Source organism: Penicillium odoratum, assembly GCF_028828045.1.
Source record: "Penicillium odoratum strain IBT 22623 chromosome Unknown utg000001l_segment0_segment0, whole genome shotgun sequence".
Classification (NCBI taxonomy): Eukaryota; Fungi; Ascomycota; class Eurotiomycetes; order Eurotiales; family Aspergillaceae; genus Penicillium; species Penicillium odoratum.
Window position 1 is genome coordinate 2,051,724 of NW_026643143.1, and position 20,089 is coordinate 2,071,812.

Consider the following 20,089-nt stretch of genomic DNA (forward strand, 5'->3'; position numbering starts at 1 on the left):
GTTAGGGAAAATGTCTAAGCCGAAAATTCATTCCCCTTGGGTAGCTTAGAGGTACCAAAGATGACGTTTCTGCCTTGAGTTGGCAGTTCGTGTGGCTGACGATTGGCGTAATTAGGGGGGAAGTTTATCCTTTTTTTTTTCTTTTTCTCCTTAAAGCTTTTACAAATCTGATCAAAGATAATCCCGTGTGATCGTCGGGTGGATTGCAACTAGCCTCTCTAGCCGTGCCGATCATGCAAGACCGGCACGGATCAAGGAGATTTTGTCATATTAAGTATGAATTAGCTGGGCCGAGAATCAGGGATCGTCAAGAGTATGGAGCCAATTTAACATTGACAATTCGTACTCGGGTTTCTGTAGGTAACCGATTAACATTCGAACAGAAACCGGATTAACTTTTAACGCCCTGGATCAGCTACAAAATCTATTATTGGCTAATCGAGCTAGCAATGGTGGCGTGAAACGTCATCTCAATTGATTTGGTCATTGAAGATCCACTCATAAATCCACCGGAACCCACACAGGTACCCTGCCCCAATTCTTGGCAACTCAGGGAAAAAGGGTTTCACGTGGACTTGTCAATCTAGGGATTTCTTTCCTTCTCATACGCAACATACACAATGCGCTGGTTATTAGCATTTGCCCTCTTAGGAGTGGCCTGCGCTGACGATTCTACATCTTCCACATCTACTAAATCTACTACATCCACTACATCCTCATCCTCATCTGATTCGTCAACAACCTCGTCCCTGGCCCTGAGCGATGCGACCACGGTAACAGATGCCACTGTCTCGGTTCCCACGGGTAGCTATGAAGTTTATGACACGACAATCACCCTCGCCGATGGTGATCAACTCACCTCCACGATCACTTCGAACTCCTCTGCGACGACTACCGGCAATGGCACTGTCATTACAACCACCAGCAACTCCGTCACTGTCCTGGTCGGAGGTGCCGGTACCACTACTTTGGGCAATTCCAGCATGAACGCAACCGCCACTTCATCAAGCACATCGACTGCCGTGGCCACCAATACTCGCCCATGTAACAGCTACACGGAGTACTGCGAGCGCAAATATTCAAACATCACCATGGTCGCCGCGCACAATAGCCCGTTCGTGCGCAAGGGCAATGCTGCCGCTAACCAAGATTACACGGTGAAATACCAATTGGACGATGGAGTTCGCATGCGTAAGATCCCCAATTCTCTCAAGTAATTATCAACCTCAATTGACTCCCTTCAGTGCAATTCCAGGTCCACAACCAGAATGGGACCATGGAACTCTGTCATACATCTTGCTCCCTACTCGATGTCGGTACCCTAGAGGCCTATCTCACCACAGTCACCGAGTGGATCCGCAACAACCCCTATGATGTGGTCACTATCCTGATGGGCAATTATGATTACGTCTCGCCGAGTCTCTTCGTCGACCCTATCAAGTCCTCTGGTCTATATGATTACGTCTACACCCCGACCAAGATCCCCATGGCCCTGGATGACTGGCCCACTCTATCTGAGATGATCATCACTGGCAAGCGTGCCGTCGTGTTCATGGACTACCAGGCTAACCAAACCGCCTACCCGTGGTTGATGGATGAGTTCTCCCAGATCTGGGAGACACCATTCTCACCCACCAGTCGGGATTTCCCCTGCACCGTGCAGCGTCCTCCCGGTATCACCAAGGTGCAAGCTAAGAACCGCATGTACATGGCCAACCACAACCTGAACATCGAGCTAAACCTCGGTTCCATTGATCTGCTGATTCCCAACTCTGCGGTGCTCAACGTGACCAATGCGGTTGAGGGCTATGGCAGTCTTGGTAAGATGGCAAGGAACTGTACTGGTAAGACCACCCTTCACCTCCTATCTAGGATGCAATTCTAATCTTTTCAGAAACATGGGATCGTCCCCCGAACTTCCTTCTCGTCGATTACTACAACGATGGTAACTTCAATGGCTCCGTGTTTGAGGTCGCCGCGGAGATGAACAATGTCACCTACAACAACCAGTCTTGCTGTGGAACCCAATCCGCTGCCGTCCCTGGCATTTCAGTTTCGAGTCTGTCGACGGTCGTTCTGGTGGCAGCGGGTGTACAATTCCTCCTGTCAGCATTCTGATCATGATTTTATGACTTTGTTATCTACCTTTGTCTTCTGCATGACCTCGTCTTGGCGCGGGTACTAATACTTGGATATTGGCAAATTTAGATCGTGTATATATGAAATAGAATATTTAGCACACTGATCCGATTCCGTAGAACTCTCTATTGCAAAAAAGTCAAAGCCGCAAGACACAACGCATCCACGCCTGCCCTCATAGTCGGCTGAATAACAGGAGCAAAAAGTGCCGAATGATTCCCAGCAATCTCCTCCCCCGAACCCTCCAAATGAACCCTATCCCAAAGCCCCTGATCAATACCTCCAAGAAACCAAAACCCACAAGGAACCCCCAAGGAAGTCCCAAGAATCGAAAAATCCTCACTAACATTCGTCCTCGGCGTATCACCATCAAAATCCTCGAAATACCCTCCAAATGCCTCCCCCAACCTCCCCGTAACATCCACATCATTCACCGTCGCCGGAAACCTCCTCGTAGGCACAAAAACAGGCCGTCTCGGCGACCCACTAGCCAAACACTCCGCCTCCACGATCCTCTTCACAGCCTCCACAATCTTCTCCCTAGTCTCAACCTTCACAGTCCGAAAATCAATCCCTATCTCCGCCCGATCCGCAATAATATTCTCCGTCTGCCCCGCCGCCAAACTTCCAACCGTAAGAACACCCAGATCACTAGGATCGATTTCCCGACTCACTATCCCCTGCAACCGCACGACAATATGCGCCGCAAGAAGCACCGGATCAACCGTCTGATGAGGAAGGGACCCATGTCCTCCACGCCCAAACACTGTAATCTTCATACTATCAGCAGCTGCCATAAGCACACCGGGTCTGAGCCCAATACTCCCCGCCCGCAGCCGCATAACGTGTTGCCCGAAACAGTAATCCGGTTTGGGGACTTTCGAGTACAGGCCATCGTCAACCATTGCTTGGGCGCCTCCGCCGCGTTCTTCGTCTGGTTGGAAGAGAATAATCAGAGTCCCGCTCCAGTGTTCTTGCGTTTTTGCTAGTGTCTCGGCTGCGGCTAGGAGGCAGGTTATGTGCATGTCGTGTCCGCAGGCGTGCATGACGGGGGTTTCGAGTCCGGTGCTACTGGAGACCATGGTTTTTTTGCTGGAGTAGGGGAGGTTGGTGAGTTCTTTTACTGGGAGGGCATCTATGTCTGCGCGGAGGAGGATTGTTTTTCCAGGACCGTTTTTTAGGACGCCGACGACGCCGTGGCCGCCTATGCCTGTGTGGATTTCATAGCTGGATAGGGTGGAGAGGTGAGTTGCTATTTTTTGAGCGGTGGAGGATTCTTGGAGGGAGAGTTCGGGGTTGGCGTGAAAGTGTTTGTAGAGGGTTTCGTAAGGCTCTAGGTTTATGGCGTGGGTTTTTAGGATTGACGATGGGGTTGCCATGCTGGTTGATTGAAGAATTGAGTAATTTGATAACCTTGGAAGGTGAGAGGTGAAGAGGTGAAGTATGATAGTTATTGTGTTGTTCTCCGCATGAGTCAATTCATAGTGGGGTTGAACTCCAAATTACCCCAATGGCGTTTAGGGGCTTAGCTTGGCAAGCCACTATGGAAGAGAACCATGGAAGCTTATCTGTTGATTATGCATGGTAACTATAAAGAGCATAAACTGATCAAGCACTCCGTATGGGTTTCCTTAACAATTTTGCTGATCAATGTTACCTGTACTCTTTAGTGGTACTCTTTAGTGCGGGGGACTCTGGGGAGTATTCCTTTTTTTCCAATAATCAGCTTGGAATGACGTGTTTCAGGGGCGAAAGCATCGAGTAAATTTGATTGGCGGGTTTATCAAAGAAATTTGATTGGCATAATTCTAGAACACGCGTGCCATGGCCCCTATAGCGCTCAGGCAGTATGGATTTCCCTATATATTTGTCCCCGCCTGACGTTGGAATACAAGGTGGGTGGACTGATAGTTCCAAGATTTTTGATATAAAGTAGCAAATAAGATTATCAAAGACAAAGCGTATGAAGATGATGACGTCGGGACACGGGATAATGATAATATAATACCATATCGGTAAGGGGGCCAAGCATAAAACCTACAGGGATCTAACGCTCAACCTATATAAGTCCCCATTCAACCCTCTTTCGCGAATGACCTTTCACTCATGGCTCTGTGGACCGCACATCGACTCTCCCCATGATCTACAATGGCCCCAACACTCGATCCTCCACAATCCACCAACCCATTCAATACTTGGACCATGCCAAATCCTCAAGTCCAAGCCCACTCATCTAATAGAAACCAAAATGCCACCCCCAGCTCCATCCGAGCCAAAAACCTCGAAAGAAACCGAATCGCCGCAACAAAATGCCGCGAAAAAAGGAAACACCAACACGAAGCAATGCAAACAGCCCTAGAAACCCAAACAGCACGCCATCAAACCCTCAAGGCGGAAGTAAACGTCCTACGCGAACAAATCTGGTATTTAAAAAACGAACTCTTCGTCCACGCCAAGTGCGACGATCGTTTCATCAATTCTCAACTTGACGAGATGGCAAGCCGGTTTTACCACGGAGCGGGAGATCCGTTTCGATGTCCGTCACCTTCGTTTTCGGTTAGTACGCGGTCGGACCAGTCTGTTGTGGATCATGGGACGGCTTCGAAAACGGCAATGGATGGTGAGATGGCCCGGGAATTTTATGGTGGGGGGTTGTTTGAGAGTTTTGTGGATGTACCGAATATGTGAAGTGGATGTGGATCTGTAAACATGCGGGATGTGTGATAGTGGCTGGCTGGTCCAGATCCACATTTTCATCATGTAATATGCACAGTACCTGGTTTGTTTGTCGTGGATCCGGGGGACAGCGCCGACCAGTTAGGTCAAGGTACTTGAGGGGATTCGGTTCAGGTTCAGCTTCGCTTGGATGCTTTTTCCGATCATTTCGGTGTTTGCTTTGAGATCGGCGTTCTAGCAGGGAGTTCCTTAATTTTAAGGTTCCCAAGATTTGATGTAAGTCGTTATGAAGCACGAGAATGATGAGACTTGATTGTATACTACAATATGTATATCTACTTCATTCCATCGCTATCGATGATTTGCCTAATCTGGCACGCCGGGCTCAATTGATTGGTGGATAAAGTCCGCCATTTACATGATAGAGAGATGTCGATCGTGTGGGGGACCCTGCGGAGTTGCATTAAACAAACATTGAAAAATACAAGTTTGGTGCTTTGCTTTACTACATTTGTTTTCTAACTACATGTAGATATGTCGAGTACATTTCTCAAACGGATAAGGTTTCCATAAACAAGTTCTATTTGAAATTCTCTATTGATATCATCTAAGATTCTCTACATGTGCGAGCCCATATATCAGATATGCGTTTAATTAACCTGACAGGTCTCAGCCCGTTGGGATTACAGCTAGTAAAGTTTCAAGTTTCAAGTCTCCAATCACGTATAGTATCAATACGACAATATGCGCCATTCAATTAAATAACAGGTTTATATCTCATCTATCTAGAGATAAGTGGGCCGATAGTGTGGTGGCGTTGAACGCTAACTGGTTAGGGTTATCTCGTGACGGATCTTGCAGATGACCTCCACAACTTGAGGCGAACTGTACTTTGGTTATAGTAGATCGCGGGGCAATGTCTCTAGTTCGTCTGAATATAATTTTCTCATTTTTGTTGAGAAATGCAATCCGTCAGATCTACACAACCTGGAACAAGGAAATATCGCAGTTTATAAGATCTTCGGGTCACAAAATACACAGAAATGAAGACTATTGGATACAGTATTGGCATGGATAATATAATTTGATTGCACATGTATTAACTCGCCAACTTAGATGTAAAGACAAGATAAACATATAGCCCTAAGATATACATTATCTAGACGTAAACATTTGAACGACATCACACTAGATGATGTCATGACTGAGGGTAGCTATCACGTGATGTTATCTGATCGGCTTGATCTACCCCGCGCTCCTCTAATCCACTTCCATGTAATGATTATTTAATCTTAATTCTTCAAAAGCTTTATTTGAATCCACCTGACACAATGGGTATCCTGGGTCACCACGCTCTCACCCCTGTGGCCGAGCCCATCGCTCTGTTCGAGCAATTTGTCTCCACCGAGCCACAGACCTTAGTCCTGAAAGAAAAGGTACTCTCCGTCTCCGGAGACAGCTTCGAAGTCAAACTAGCAAATGGCGACACGTTGATTAAAGTACACGGAGCCTGGGTATCGCTTTCTGGCCGTAAGAAGGTCGAGGATGCCCACGGCAAACACTTGTTTGATATTGTCAAGGAGCATCTGCATCTCCACACGACCTTTGCGCTCGAAGATACCCATCGCAAGAAGATTTGTGAGATCAAGAGTAATCTTACACGTAAGCAGCCTTTATGATCTACTCAGTATGCCTGTAAAGACCTGCATTGTTCATTGCTGACTATACTAGTGGTCGGTTCCAAGGCTACCGCCACTTTCACTGATCATAACGACCACGCAAAGACTTTCTATATGAAAGGAGGCTGGTTTGATCACAGTGCAGATATTGTTGATCACAAAACTGGTCAGACGGTGGCTCGCATTGATCGGAAGCTGCTTACTGGCCGCGACCTTATCTTTGGTCAGCAGACCTATGCTGTCATTGTGGCACCTGGCGTAGATGCAGCGCTGATTGCCGCCTTGTGCATATGTTTTGATGAGAAGAACAATGAGGAGCGTGGCGAGTAAGGCATGACACACAAGACAACGTATATTCCAGGGTCATTTTGTTACATTCTGCAGTAGACATGTAGAGAATTGATCAACCTAATGGAGCATATCGTGAAAGTCATGTTGATTCTGGGAAGGTTCTGAAAAATATAAGGAAGATTTAAGATAACCCGTGGATTGTTATAAAGTATGTGGGGTTGTGGGAAAGATGGGGCCTCGTAGTTTGAACGCTCACAGCGTGATGGTGACACCCAGTGAGCCGTAGCTGTGCATTGAATCATCAACCACCAAAACAGGGACTAGCTTTAAATTTGCACTGCACTATAAATCCCGAATTAAGTGTACAGCAAGTACAGTACATACGACCATGGGATGTGGAGAACAGGGCTTCCCGACCGCTCGGCCGTACTCAAGCCACATTAAGTACTTTGCATGATTGCTAAGAATATAAGTGACTGAGGAGAAATTAGTGACTGGAAATGTGGTTGATGTCTTGGATCTCGAAAGCACAGCCTATGATTATTGATGGTGTCTTCGGCCTCGAAGGCCCGACCCTGATTGTGGTGGGTCTCTTGAGTCTCAAAACTAGCATCGTTATTGCTGGTATCTTCAGCCTCGATCGAGATTTCACTGGGGTATTGTTGGGGGATTTGGTGAAGGCATTGGCGAATGCATTCGATCTTAATTGTAGTGGGTTTTGAGTGTCAAAATGGTCATAGTTGTTGCTGGTGTGAAGTGTCTGCAGTCTCGAAAGCATAAATTTGATTGTGGTTGGCATGCCGGGATGGAAACAACTGGAGGAGATGGTCGGATGGAGACAAGAAGAGTCGTAAAAATGGATTTTCTTTCTGGAATGCAGGCGAGAATATGCTAGGATACTGAGTAGGATATGAAGATGAAGACCTGGGTGCCAAGAACAGTTATGACAAGGTTGCATTTGCTGCGTGCACCGAGCGGTCATTTCACACAGTGCATAATGAACAATGAAGGCTTCATATCGGAAGGCCCTACACCCAAATGTATGAAAGTAAGGCTCGCAGTTCAAGAGCCAAGAGACAGGCCTTTGGAGATAGGTTGGCTCAACAATAAGATGAAGGCTGTTAATGCGACATCAACCTAATCTTTTCAATATAGATTATGAAATAGGAGAAGAACGAGATACTACAGTAAAAGATAGGGTATTAATGTGATCGCTAAGAATAACAGACAGGTAGAGCAATTCTTAAAATTCGGCCAACTCCCTTTCCATCACTGCGGCAAGTTCCTCGTCGGTAGGCTGGTAGACAGTCTCCTCGTCGGTAGCGTTGTGGGTAGTTTCCTCGTTGGTAGGCTTGTGGATAGTCTCCTCGTCAATAAGTTTGTGGGTAGACTTGTGGGTAGTCTTGCGAGAGGCCTGTCGGGTTGAGCTCTCTCCATTCTTCCGGGACAGTTTAGTCGGATCCTCAGGAGCTTGAGGGATGAAGCCCTCGTAGTGGGTCATCATCTGGCTAAACTGACCACCCAGTGCGCGGCGAACCCCATTGTGCATGTAAATGACATCACGGCACGAGTCAAAGGCACTCTTGTCATTTTTTCTCCGCTCGGGGGTCTGTTTGTAGTACAATCGGCTCGCTGCATCACTGTCAGTCTCGGTGTTAAACAGCCAAGACATATTCTTGCTCCTAAATTTGCGGTGAAAATCGGTCAGCGCACCATCCTTGATGGGCAAAGGGCTTCCAAAGGAATCTGTGTTGGAGCAGTTTCCTGGGTCACTCACTGGGCTTTCGGTGTCGTCACCTGTCAGATCAATGAAATTTGGGGATTGCTGAGAAGATGGTGTTGGGGTGTTGGTAGGGGTATTGTCGAGAGGATTGTTGAAGGGGTTGGTGACAGGGTTGGCGAAGGTATTGGTGGGACCAGGCACGATGGCTTTTCCAGCGGGAAGAATGCCTGGCGGGTAATTTGGAGTCGCGAAAAGATTGGTCGATGGATAGAGACCTTGTCTCATATTATCATATTGCTTTGCGAGCTTTGCATACTCCTGAGCCAGCATGGAGTGCTGCCTCACCCAGAAATCTCTCTCGCCCGCAATTTTGTTGTTTTTCACCGTCTCGCCGCGACGCAAGCTTGCCATTTCGGCTTTCATCTTGTCAATACCCAGCAATCCGGTTTTGGGATCAATGGCGGTGTATTGGAGCAAGTTCCGCTGGAGCTTGTTGCGTTCAGCAGTGAGAGTAGCCGCTCGTTGTTTTGTCATTTCAAGGCGATAGTTTATGGCTTCGTCACTGAAATGAACCACTTTGGGGTGCATGGCTGGGGTAGAAGGGTTGTATCCAACGCGCTTATAAGGCGACGAAAAAGAGGCAGGATTGAAAGGGAAGGTCGAAGTTACCTCACTGGCAAGGTGCCGCAAAATCTCAGGTGAATCAATTTCAAACCGCTCTTTGGAAACAATGCTGGCTGGGGTGGAAGGTAGGACTGAAGGAACTTCGTGAGCTGGGATGACAGGCATAGATAGCACTGCAGGTGCGGTGGCCAGCTTTTTGACGGCTGGGGCTTTTGAAAGCTGTCCGTTGTTAGCCCTGAATGCTTTATCGATGGTTCTCTTGTTGTTAAGTGACGAGGTAACGCCGGAGCTGGTTGAAGACTCGATAAGGTCGTGGGAAGTGTTTGGCAGAGAGTCGGAAGCAGGGGAGTCAGAAGCAGGGCTCATAAGGAATTGTTCAGCAGGCTTGTCAAAGCCCTCGAAAGCATCGAATCCCAATTCAAGGTCAGTATCAATGCTAGGGTGGTATTCTTCAATCTCGAAAGCACTGCCATTTTTGTCGCTGTCGTCTTCGGCCTCGAAGCCTTTACCAACATCATTGTCACCGATGACTGATGAACGTGGGGTATTGTCAAACAAAGATTCGGACTGAGACACGGATTCAGATACATAGGACTGTGTAATCCCAAGATCAACATCCACAGAGCTGTTGCTCATAGGTACAGGTTCGGAAACATCCATAGCTCCGTTCATATCAAGAAAATCAATCACAAATAATGACTTCAAAATGAAGCGTCAAAAATTGGGAACGAACAGATTATGAGGATAGATTGCAAGATAGAAAGAATGAAAGGATGAAAGAAATAGAAATCGAGAGAATGAATCACAAAAAGCCTGGTTCAATCAAGGAGGAGACGAACAGGGAGAGGAAGAGGAAGAGGAAGGAGATCCATCGTGAATTGATGGTTGGCGTGAGCAAGTGAATGACACCCCCAGCCCACGTTCTGAGTGAATGAACCCCTCAGTTAAGACGTTTGTTAGAATATGGGCGAGGGTCAGGGCATAAAGATCGAGTGAAGAAATCTTTAAAAAGTGAATGAAGACACTGTAGTACAAGCCAACTTTTTTTGTTGACGGTCAGTTTCTGCCGGTTGAAAACCAATCTTCCTCCCTTCCCATTCTTATCGCCTCTCACCGACTTCCTATCCTCTACCATCTATTTGTTGAACGCTTGTCGCAACTTCACGTGATTTATCAATGGAGTCCCCCTTTACTTCTTCCTTTGACCGCCTTATTGATGAAGTACTGGATGATGACCGCCCTGACACTTATTTTCACGTGACCACAGAGGCAGAACGCTGGTACGCCCAGGTGGAAGTGATTATCGGATTCAAGCTCCCGCTGACCCTTCGGATCCCTGTTCATTGAGTCGAGCTACCAAGCCGAGCCGACCACCGATTCCCTGTGTTGATATCGATTTTCGATTGTTCCATAGGAAAGTCTACCGATTCTTGAACCCTGAGAACATGAGTGTCATCCTCACCACTGGTTAGTCCCCAAGCTCCCCGCATTCTTTCCCGAGCCTAGACTAACAAGTGTTGGTGCATTGCAGCGGGGTATGACCATACCATCAGGTAAACTCCAATTTCTCCATCTTCAGTTCTCTTTTCATTTTCTGGCATGCTAGCCATGTGTCACTACCCGGCCTCGATGCATATCAAGAGCTAATCGCGTTCTGGATTAGGTTCTGGGAAGCGCTTTCCGGCATTTGTTCACGAACCATTCAGCACCCTGACTCGCAAGTCAATCGCCTCTGTATCACTCCTGATAAACGATTCCTTGCCGCTGCCGGACACAACAATGTGAAACTGTTCGATATCAAGTCGACAAACCCCAACCCGGTGATGACCTTTGAAGGTCACACAGGCAATATCACGGGGGTCGCATTCCATTGTGAAGGCAAGTGGATGGTCACCAGCTCCGAGGATGGAACTGTCAAAGTTTGGGATACTCGTACTGGCGCTCTCCAACGCAACTATCAGCACAAAACGGCAGTCAATGACGTTGTGATCCATCCGAACCAGGGTGAGCTCATCAGCGGCGATCGTGCTGGCATGGTCCGCGTTTGGGACCTGGGTGAGAGTATCTGCACCCATCAGTTGATCCCAGAGGACGACACTGCTGTTCTGAGTGTAAGCGTAGCCAGCGATGGATCGCTGCTCTGTGCGGGAAATAAGAAGGTACTGCCATCTCCCCGTTCTGTCCAATAGAATGCGCTAATGTATCTTTAACCTACAGGGTAATGTCTACATCTGGCGCATGGTCCAGACCGAAGATGCCACACGAATTATTCCTATCTGCACGTTTCAGGCACACAAAGATTACCTCACTCGCGTCCTACTCTCCCCCGATGTCAAGCACCTAGCCACTTGCTCTGCTGATCACACAGCCAAGGTGTGGAACCTGGACCCGGAATACACTCCCGCCAAGGTCGCCATCAAGGAATGGACCGACAAACAAGCCGAGAAGGCTACTACGGATGAAAAGAATGAGCCCACCCCGGAGGCTGTCCAGGCGCAACAAGGGGCAGAGCTGATGAATCAAGCCCGTGATTTGCTGCGTATCTTCGATACTCCCATGCAAGACCGCGAATTGCTTCGCATTTCAGACAACGCTCCTCGTACCGAGACCCCACAACAAACTTTCACCCCCCAGCCTGATGGCCCACCCATGGACCCTGCAACCGGCACCCTCTTTCTGGAGACGACCCTCGCCAATCACCAGCGTTGGGTCTGGGACTGTGCTTTTTCTGCCGACTCCGCATATCTTGTCACCGTTTCAAGTGATCACTATGCCCGCCTGTGGGAACTCAGCACTGGCAACATCATCCGCCAGTACAGTGGCCACCACCGTGGCTCAGTTTGTGTTGCACTGAACGACTACTCTGAGCCCCGCTAAAGGCTTTCACATCTGACGTGTTTCGAGTTATCCAAATTTTCTAAATTCATAGCATGGCGCAATACGGTTTGAAAGGCGTGGGGATATTCACTTGATATTTTTTCTTTGCAGGCTGCCGATGGGATCTTCGATTCCATATTTTTTTCTGTCCAGGATGTTCCGGTGGGATTTTTCTTTTCTTTAATACATTTCGCTCAACGGTCTACCGAGATACCATTACCGGAGCATAGTTGAGTCCCCTATGTATTTCTTACATCCTTAGGAGGACCAATCAATATTCATTCAACCACATCTCCTGAATTCTCTCTAAACTTCCCCACAAAAGACCTACCATCATACCATAGATATGTAAAAGTATTTTCACACTTTGGCACCAGAAATGAACATGCTGCCTCTACCCACTTGCGTGAAATACATAATAAAGAGAAATTAGAGTGATAGCGAGAAAATGTAATCTATGTATCACTTCTACTCCAGAGAAAAACAATCCATCAAAATGAACGACGTGAGCAAGGGTTGAACCGCTTACCACGATCGATAAAATACAATATGAAACGGTATTAGAGGGGAGAAGCCACGCCAATAGGCCACGACAGCGTCTCCCCAAGAAATCCTCCCAACTCCGCCATCTCATGTCCGTTCGGATAATAGTGGGACAATACCAGATACCATACCACTGTCAAGTCAACTTCTATTGTAGGTCCGTGCTTCTTAATGGCATTCCAAGTACCTGATATTGGAGACACTAATATCGCTGAATCAAACAAAGAGAATGCTACAATCACCGAAAAAAAGAAAGCTCCTATAAACTGCATACATAAAACAGAAAACAAAGGGCAAAGGATATGATATGTGCTCCCTTCAGGTTTATCAATCTTACACAAAGAGAGCCTCAGGAACTTTATTCTTTCAAACAACCGCAAACCAAGTCACGCTAACCACGACATCAAGTCCCCGCTCCTCGGCACCGGGGTACTTGAAAGTCCACATACCGTCACGGTTGACATCCCAGAACGCTCCAGATGCAGAGTGCATACCGCGCTTTCCGGCGTTGTTCTGTGTGCCGTCGGCGGCGGCGGACTTGTCAATCACACCCTGTTGCACGATGGTGCTGTTCACGGTGAAGCGGTAGGGAGTCGGCTTGGAGGAATCGGAGGGGGCAGTAGCGGCGATCAGAGCCTTGAGGACAACATTCTGGTTACGTTAATTAACCTGCAAAACAATTGGAGTTCTAAATCTTACAATGATCTGCGAGTTCCATTCTCCGACATTTGCGTGGTCATATTCGGTGGTGTTCTTCAACGCCGCATCGCAAGCCTATAGAGGATTAGTGCTCGTCTTTGGGGGGTAAGAAATTAAGATTGAGATTGAGAATCAGGATGCAACGTACATCAGAGGTGATCTTGGTCAGCTCCGGGATCGGGATGGGCTGGCGATAAGAACATTAGTCCGGGCACTTCGACTCGAACGACTCGAATGCGAGTGTCGCAATGGTTGCACATACCGACGCAGGTGCGGAGCCTTCAGCAGCCATTATATTGGTAGTATGCGGATGGTGGTATTCAAGCGCTAAGCAGAGCAATCATGTTAGTCATTGAACCCCTCAATTGTCGCTGTAGGTATATCGGCGCTCATTGCGCGCAACTTCAGAGGAATGTCGGTGGCGCGTTCGCCGTGCAATGCGGGGCGGGCAATTATCTGACTGTGTGGTGCAAGGGTTGGATTGAGGATTGCATGTACTGTCCAGGGACTTACAGGTTATATTTGGTGTCAGACTGAATGACCAAGTCGGAAATTGTGTGAGGGCCGGGGGAGACTGGTTGTTTTGGGTTGGTGGCATCACCGCGTGGGCGCTGCGGCTTCTGGTTGGTCGATTGGGGTTAGCGTGGGGCTTAGATAATCGGTGGATTCGTAGATCCTCGTGTACGAACCTTGGAAATAGTTTTACGAATTGATGCAAATATTTGGAAGATTTAAATGCTTGAAAAGAAGATGAATGGGGGTCTGTGTTGGGGTTTGTGGTGTGGTAGGAAAGACCTGGTCTTCATGAGCATCTGGATGATCAACTTTGGATACTGTACGTAAATTTGATTACTGCGTCAGTCCAAACTCCAGTTTCTGGTGTGTTTATATATGGATTAGTATCTGCCTTGAGCCTTGATCACAAATCGAAGTACGATAAGGATCCATGTCCATCAATTATCTGACTGCTCCTAACTTTGGTTTTCAGAATTTCCCAGAAATTCCAACCTTGAAGATTGCCTCCTCTCACAACCATCTCTCTCACTGCTGCGACCTAACATTCTCCCTTCACAAGTGAGCGTATTTCCTTAGAACTATCATCCTAGAGTGAAGCTACTGATATTAATTACATTGATACCAAGATACCAACACAACAACTTCCGAAATGCTGGTGTTTTCACTTGACCTCCGGAACTTCATATACAAGGGTTTAGTCGCAGCAAATGTCCTCTTATCGGTTTACCGTTTATTTATTCCACCTTCACCATCGGTCTCGAATCAAGCTTTGATTTTCAAGATCCAGAGCTTGGAACAGCGAGTGGAGAAACTGGAGCAGCAAATGGACAAGCTAGAGGCGACATGCCACTGCAACTGTGACCACGAGAGAAAGTGACCACCCAACGTGTGTTTCATTCATTCCCTCATTATTGGGGCTTCATTCCGCAATATCTTTATCGGTTCGTCTCCTTTTTGGTATCTCCCATTGCCATTATAGGCAAAGGTTCTGCCGACTCATTTTTTCCAACTACACGTGTCTAATAGCATGTGTCTGAAAAGCAGATCAGATCACATCTGAAGGTTATTGGCGATTGTGCATTGGTCTATTGTTGTACTCCAAGCAATCGTCAGTATTATCATCACTTCTTTGCTGTATGGTTGAGAATTGAAAAGGTCTTATCTAAATTCAAACACTTTTAATCAGAACACGAAACAAGATCCGTGGCCGCGATAATTCCAATCCCCTCATCTGCGGCATATTCTGGCGTGGAGAAGGGTACTCGTGCCAGTGGGCTCATATTTTGTCTTATTGCACACCCTAGCTGGCTTCTAGCTGATGTCTCTCCTGTATAATATCTTATGCACAAGTCATTTGACATTCAGTTCTTGATTGGGCTTTCTATAATACATTGAGAGACAAAAACTTGGGGCTGCTTAGTGCACGCAATGCAATATCAAAAAGGAATCCAATGCGATGATGATCAACTAAGCAATTTTAGGCATGGCTCGCGAATAGTGGGTCGTGAATACACCAATCAATTCGTAGAGGCGGAGTTTTTGACATATAGTGGGGTCTGAAATCGCTGAGCTGTCTAATCTAGGCAAGTGATAGACAAATGCTAATGCTGAAACCCTTTCGCCCCCAAAGATATTTTTAGTCAGACATTCATCTTTCTCAACCCGCGTTCTTTCATTTTTGTTTTTGTTTTCATTTTCATTCTCGTTTTCACCTGCTATACTTCACAATGGGTGTCGAATCTAAAAGCTCGGAACACTACTCGAACAAAGTGGAGGATGAACCGGCGCCGCCTCCAGCTTATACTCCTTATGCGTCAGATTCTGTTGACCAGTCTACCCCACAACAATCATCCCGTTCGATACCTCAACAGGCAGAGTACATGTACCGAAATAGTGCTCAGCCTGTAACCCAGGGTCAGCCATCAGATCCATCACAATGGAATGCACCTGCGCCGTACGCCCCACCCAGCAACTACCATGATCAATATCAGAACCGATACCAGAACCGGTACCAGGAGTACCAAGATCGGTATGGGAACGGGCAATATCAGCAATACCAGGACCGATATGAGAACGGGCAATATCAGCAATACCAGGACCGATATCAGAACGGGCAATATCAGCAATACCAGGACCGATATCAAAACGGCCAGTATCATCAGTACGAGCAGAAATACCGTGATCGATATCAGCAATATCTCCCACAAAACCTCCCGCCAAACCTCCCACCACGACCAATTCCTCCACTCCAGCGCCCACCTACACAGGGACTGAAACCATGTGTGATTCCTCGTGAGTCCACACCCATTTACTTTACAACGAACCTCACCCAGCACTAATGCATACCAAAATAGAAACTACAAAAGTACTCGGATCCTACATGACTCCTTTCGTCCGCGCCCGCGTCCCAGAACTAGAACAACAAACCGCCTTGCCCACACCCGAGCTCCTAGCCTTCATCGACGGTCTTAACGACGCCCTCGTCCCCCTCGGAACAACCCAGACAATTGGCGCGTCTCCCGCACGCACAAAAGCTTACATAAAGCATGCGAATGAAACAACCTTCGGGCCTAGGGGTCTACATGTGCAGATTTGCAAGACGGAGAAAATGCTCTTTCAGATCGGGATACCCAATGACGGGAGTAACCAGTACCGCACTACTCTGGAGGCGGAGGTTCCTGTTGAGCAACGCATGATGACGCTCGGGGATGGAGTCATGCGTCTTTCGTTAGAGGGTAGTGTTGGTGCACCTGGTATGCCCGGTATGCCTGGCGCGCCGAATCATTGGGTGCAAAATGTGGGGTGCTGTTCGTCGCAGAGGGCGGAGCGGAAGTTAGCGAGGAAGCAAGCTAGGGCAGAGAGGAAGTATTCTAGATCTGGGCGAAAGAAGTGCAAGGATGAAAGAGAGATGGAGGAAGTTGGTGATAAGATTGTTGATTTGAAGGAGGAGATGGAAGATGTTATGCTTCAGATTCAGAGTTCGGATCTTGGGCATTGTGGAAAAGCGAAGAAGTGCAAGGACCTGAAGAAGGACCTGAAGGATTTGAAGAAGGATTTGAGGGATGCGGAGGAGAAGTATGAGGATTTGTTGGAAAAGGTCGATGAGGAATATCGGAAACGCGGGAAACATGGGTGGAAGCAGGCTAGGCAGGGGAATAAGATGTTGTGGATTGTTATCATGTCTGATATGGGGAACCATGCTGGTGATGATGATTGGGATTCCGATTATTGATGAATGATGAAGAAGTATTAGATTAGTTGGATTTCGTTCTATTCGATTGCTTATGGTGAGGATACCCTGAATTTGACATTCATATACTTTGAACCTTTTTCTGCTCGATTATCATTGATCTAAAATCGCGTCGACCGACTTCAAATCCATGTAGATCGGCAATTATAGCCATGACTCCCCGAAGCCACGGCTTAACTCTACCCTTGTCACCGTCCAGATGACGAAGAGCCACATTCAGTGGAAAAAGGAGCATGAAAGCCCCTGAGCTTTGATGAAAGCTTCGCAAGTGAAAATTCGACATCCGGCAGATCTCAACAGCAACATCATGTCGACTGCCCTGCATGGGTAGGAGAGGATCGTTTAGCCCATTTACGGACACAGGGACCTCTATATCAATACCTGCCGTTTCCAGAGCCATTGTCAAGAGCAAGCGGATGGAGTTGTACATAATCAGCTCCGTAGCACGGTAAGGTGTACTGAACCAGATGACTGTTTCAAACGGACTCGAGGGCAGAAGAAAGGAATCCTCAAAATCAAAATCATTTGGTCGTATGAGATACGTAGAGTTTGAAAACTCGCGCTGCCAATCCCAGCGCCAGGAGTAAAGCTCTTCGAGTGTCCGGAAGGTTCGTTGACAGTGCTTTTCTTTGAATTCTTCTCGGCCAGGTAACTTGGGATCCCAAGCTAGAAGACGTTCCATTTCTTCAAGGATACCGGGGATATTGACCAAGAAGTCGTGCAGTCTCTCTACCGGGATCTTAGAATCCAGACCTTGTAGAGCCCAGGGAATGGTTTTCCATTCGGGATCTTCTAAGAAACATCGTTTCCGATTGACGATATACGCAATCGACTGTAGTAATTTTAGTCAAGTGTTTATATCGACCAAAAAGGAACACATACAATAGACGATCTTATTGTAGGAAGAACAGCATGGCCCACCCCCGACTGATGCCGATGCGGGCCCCTTATAGCAATCTGGAAGAATAAGAACGAACTCCTCGACCGCAAGAAAAGAGACCAACTCACGAGTTGTGCCAGTCCAGTACAATGACTGATCCAAGCAGATGGATCTGTCACCGTGACCAGCTCATAAACTGACATGCAGATAATAGCCAGTAGTACATCGTCCTCCATCGCACATCTTGAATCGTGCAATTGTCTCTGCAAAGCTCCCAGCGCATGTGAATACTGCCTTGCGCCCTTTTGGAGTAGACTCGCATGACCATGCACCTTTGCAAAATAAGACGTAGCCAAGGCTCGAATCGAATTAAATGATAATGCGGTCTCGTCTTCTGTCGGGCGCAGCAACATCGAAATCCAACCAGCTGAATGAGGCGAAGTCGGATCCTCATCCCAGGTAAACAACTTATCGACCAAAAATTTCGTGAAGAGCGTATTCTCATCCCACACCGGGTTCATTAAGAGAGGGGTGAAAGGTAACTCTATGACTGATTCATCCCAGTGCTGATGGCTGACAGTTGATGGACAAGATACTTGATGTGGAGGATAATTTGGCGATAGTTTCTGAGCCATTCGAGAAGTTTCATCGTGAAACTCAATGTATTGGGTATAGCCTTCGCACTCTCTGCCCACCTTGTGGCAGCGATCGCATGTTGGCTTTCCTTCGTCTGTATGTAGGTCAGCTGATGTTATGTTTGTTTAATGGGAAAGGGTCGCACCGCATTTTACTCTTCGTTTCCGGCAGGTTTTGCAGCCTTTGCTTCGGCCTCCGACACCTACCATTTTTGGGGATGTGAAAAGGGTGTGAGATCTGGGTTTCAGGGACTGGTGATAGCCTTGTGGGGCGGGTATTCGTAGTCCAATCGATCAATATGGAACATATCAGGTAAAATACAAGCATTAAAGGAAGATGAACATCTTGGAAATGATACTTGACTCACAGTCATGTTACATGGTCTGGCTTGAGATATAGGGAGTAATTATGTTCATAGCATAGGATTAATCCTAACATTGGAGAAGAGGATTCAACTTAGGCAGCACTTAAGGGGGTGTAACCTAATATGTAAGGCATCAAATCGGTAATATATATTTTATAAACAGCGTTCCAATGTTTTGGCTCTTAGATTCCAGAATAGCCCAGGGTCACCCTTAGTAACCCTAGGCTATTGGTCGATAAAATACGTCCGTTTACGAGAGCCGACAAGACGCAGCCATGCATCCCACTTCAACGCTTCCTGCGCCCCAGATCTCGATACAGTTCTAAGAAGAATTCAAACAAATAAATATTGGGGAAAGAATTAGTTCATTATGCCATCGTCCGCTCCCTGGGTGTTCATCACAAGAACCCCGTCGCGTACTCGTCCTACGAGCGACCAGCGATCGGAGATACATCGCCAAGCAATGCGTGAAATAGGTATATCCCGACGCGCCCCTCCAAGAAGAGCTAAACAACTGCCGCATCCACAACAGCATGGCTCGGTTTCAGTGGAAAGCTATTCCGATAGCAACGAGTCATTATCATATATACCTTCGCCTGCTCCGATCGCCTTAGTAGCTCCATCGCCATTAGATGGCGACTCTCGAGTTCTCTTCCAGCATAGTCTGTCCGCCCAAAATCTTATGCCTATTGTTCTCTCACACTAACTAAAAATCAATATGCAGTGTTTTTTGACGCCTTACCGAACCAATTCCGCATCTATCGAGACCGCTGGTATCCCATATGCATTGCGCACATAGGTGCATTCAACCAGATGTTGGCGACATACGCGATGCATTTGTTGCTATGGAGGCAGACTTCAGTCAGAACCCTAAGGTGTCTCGTTCTCACTCACCATTTGAAAGCACTGGCTGCTGTACGCCGGGGTCTACTGTCTACGTTGGGCGGCCCGGCATGCGAAGAAATGCTATGTACGATTGTGGCTCTGGCATGCTATGCTCACCTTCAAGGTGATCTAAGATCCTGGAAACAGCACATGAGCATTATCAATATCATCATCGAGCAATCTGGTTTTACATGGGCAGAACTCAATCCAGAAATACAAAAACTGATCCAATGGTGTGTCTACCTAGGCTTGACTTCTTCAATACACTCGACTAGGCTAATGACAACAGGGTCGATTGCATCGGCTC

At 47.3% G+C, this 20,089-nt stretch overlaps 9 protein-coding genes across 9 annotated transcripts; 5 read left to right on the top strand and 4 right to left on the bottom strand.

Moving 5' to 3' along the window:
* Positions 1-620: 620 nt before the first annotated feature.
* Positions 621-2,118, top strand: N7520_000753 (PI-PLC domain-containing protein; the record flags this gene model as incomplete). Its single annotated transcript, XM_057134688.1, has 3 exons — positions 621-1,191; positions 1,245-1,844; positions 1,895-2,118. 3 exons carry the CDS (start codon positions 621-623, stop codon positions 2,116-2,118), a joined length of 1,395 nt encoding a protein of 464 aa, XP_057000624.1.
* Positions 2,119-2,264: 146 nt separating this feature from the next.
* N7520_000754 (amidohydrolase) lies at positions 2,265-3,518 on the bottom strand (the record flags this gene model as incomplete). Its single annotated transcript, XM_057134689.1, has 1 exon — positions 2,265-3,518. One exon carries the CDS (start codon positions 3,516-3,518, stop codon positions 2,265-2,267), a length of 1,254 nt encoding a protein of 417 aa, XP_057000625.1.
* A 2,628-nt stretch (positions 3,519-6,146) lies between these two features.
* Positions 6,147-6,824, top strand: N7520_000755 (LURP-one-related/scramblase family protein; the record flags this gene model as incomplete). The annotated part of the gene is made up of 2 exons (XM_057134690.1): positions 6,147-6,477; positions 6,547-6,824. The coding sequence occupies 2 exons, from the start codon at positions 6,147-6,149 to the stop codon at positions 6,822-6,824; spliced, it is 609 nt and encodes a 202-aa protein (XP_057000626.1).
* Positions 6,825-8,028: 1,204 nt separating this feature from the next.
* On the bottom strand, positions 8,029-9,792 carry N7520_000756 (uncharacterized protein; the record flags this gene model as incomplete). The annotated part of the gene is made up of 1 exon (XM_057134691.1): positions 8,029-9,792. One exon carries the CDS (start codon positions 9,790-9,792, stop codon positions 8,029-8,031), a length of 1,764 nt encoding a protein of 587 aa, XP_057000627.1.
* A 785-nt stretch (positions 9,793-10,577) lies between these two features.
* On the top strand, positions 10,578-12,009 carry N7520_000757 (WD40 repeat domain-containing protein; the record flags this gene model as incomplete). Its single annotated transcript, XM_057134692.1, has 3 exons — positions 10,578-10,599; positions 10,807-11,291; positions 11,350-12,009. 3 exons carry the CDS (start codon positions 10,578-10,580, stop codon positions 12,007-12,009), a joined length of 1,167 nt encoding a protein of 388 aa, XP_057000628.1.
* A 909-nt stretch (positions 12,010-12,918) lies between these two features.
* On the bottom strand, positions 12,919-13,543 carry N7520_000758 (dynein light chain Tctex-type family protein; the record flags this gene model as incomplete). The annotated part of the gene is made up of 4 exons (XM_057134693.1): positions 12,919-13,203; positions 13,252-13,326; positions 13,400-13,438; positions 13,514-13,543. 4 exons carry the CDS (start codon positions 13,541-13,543, stop codon positions 12,919-12,921), a joined length of 429 nt encoding a protein of 142 aa, XP_057000629.1.
* A 1,951-nt stretch (positions 13,544-15,494) lies between these two features.
* Positions 15,495-16,106, top strand: N7520_000759 (uncharacterized protein; the record flags this gene model as incomplete). The annotated part of the gene is made up of 1 exon (XM_057134694.1): positions 15,495-16,106. One exon carries the CDS (start codon positions 15,495-15,497, stop codon positions 16,104-16,106), a length of 612 nt encoding a protein of 203 aa, XP_057000630.1.
* Positions 16,107-16,147: 41 nt separating this feature from the next.
* N7520_000760 (uncharacterized protein) lies at positions 16,148-16,999 on the top strand (the record flags this gene model as incomplete). The annotated part of the gene is made up of 1 exon (XM_057134695.1): positions 16,148-16,999. The coding sequence occupies one exon, from the start codon at positions 16,148-16,150 to the stop codon at positions 16,997-16,999; it is 852 nt and encodes a 283-aa protein (XP_057000631.1).
* Positions 17,000-17,078: 79 nt separating this feature from the next.
* On the bottom strand, positions 17,079-18,742 carry N7520_000761 (Zn(II)2Cys6 transcription factor domain-containing protein; the record flags this gene model as incomplete). The annotated part of the gene is made up of 4 exons (XM_057134696.1): positions 17,079-17,849; positions 17,900-17,974; positions 18,026-18,627; positions 18,679-18,742. 4 exons carry the CDS (start codon positions 18,740-18,742, stop codon positions 17,079-17,081), a joined length of 1,512 nt encoding a protein of 503 aa, XP_057000632.1.
* Between the last annotated feature and the right edge of the window lie 1,347 nt (positions 18,743-20,089).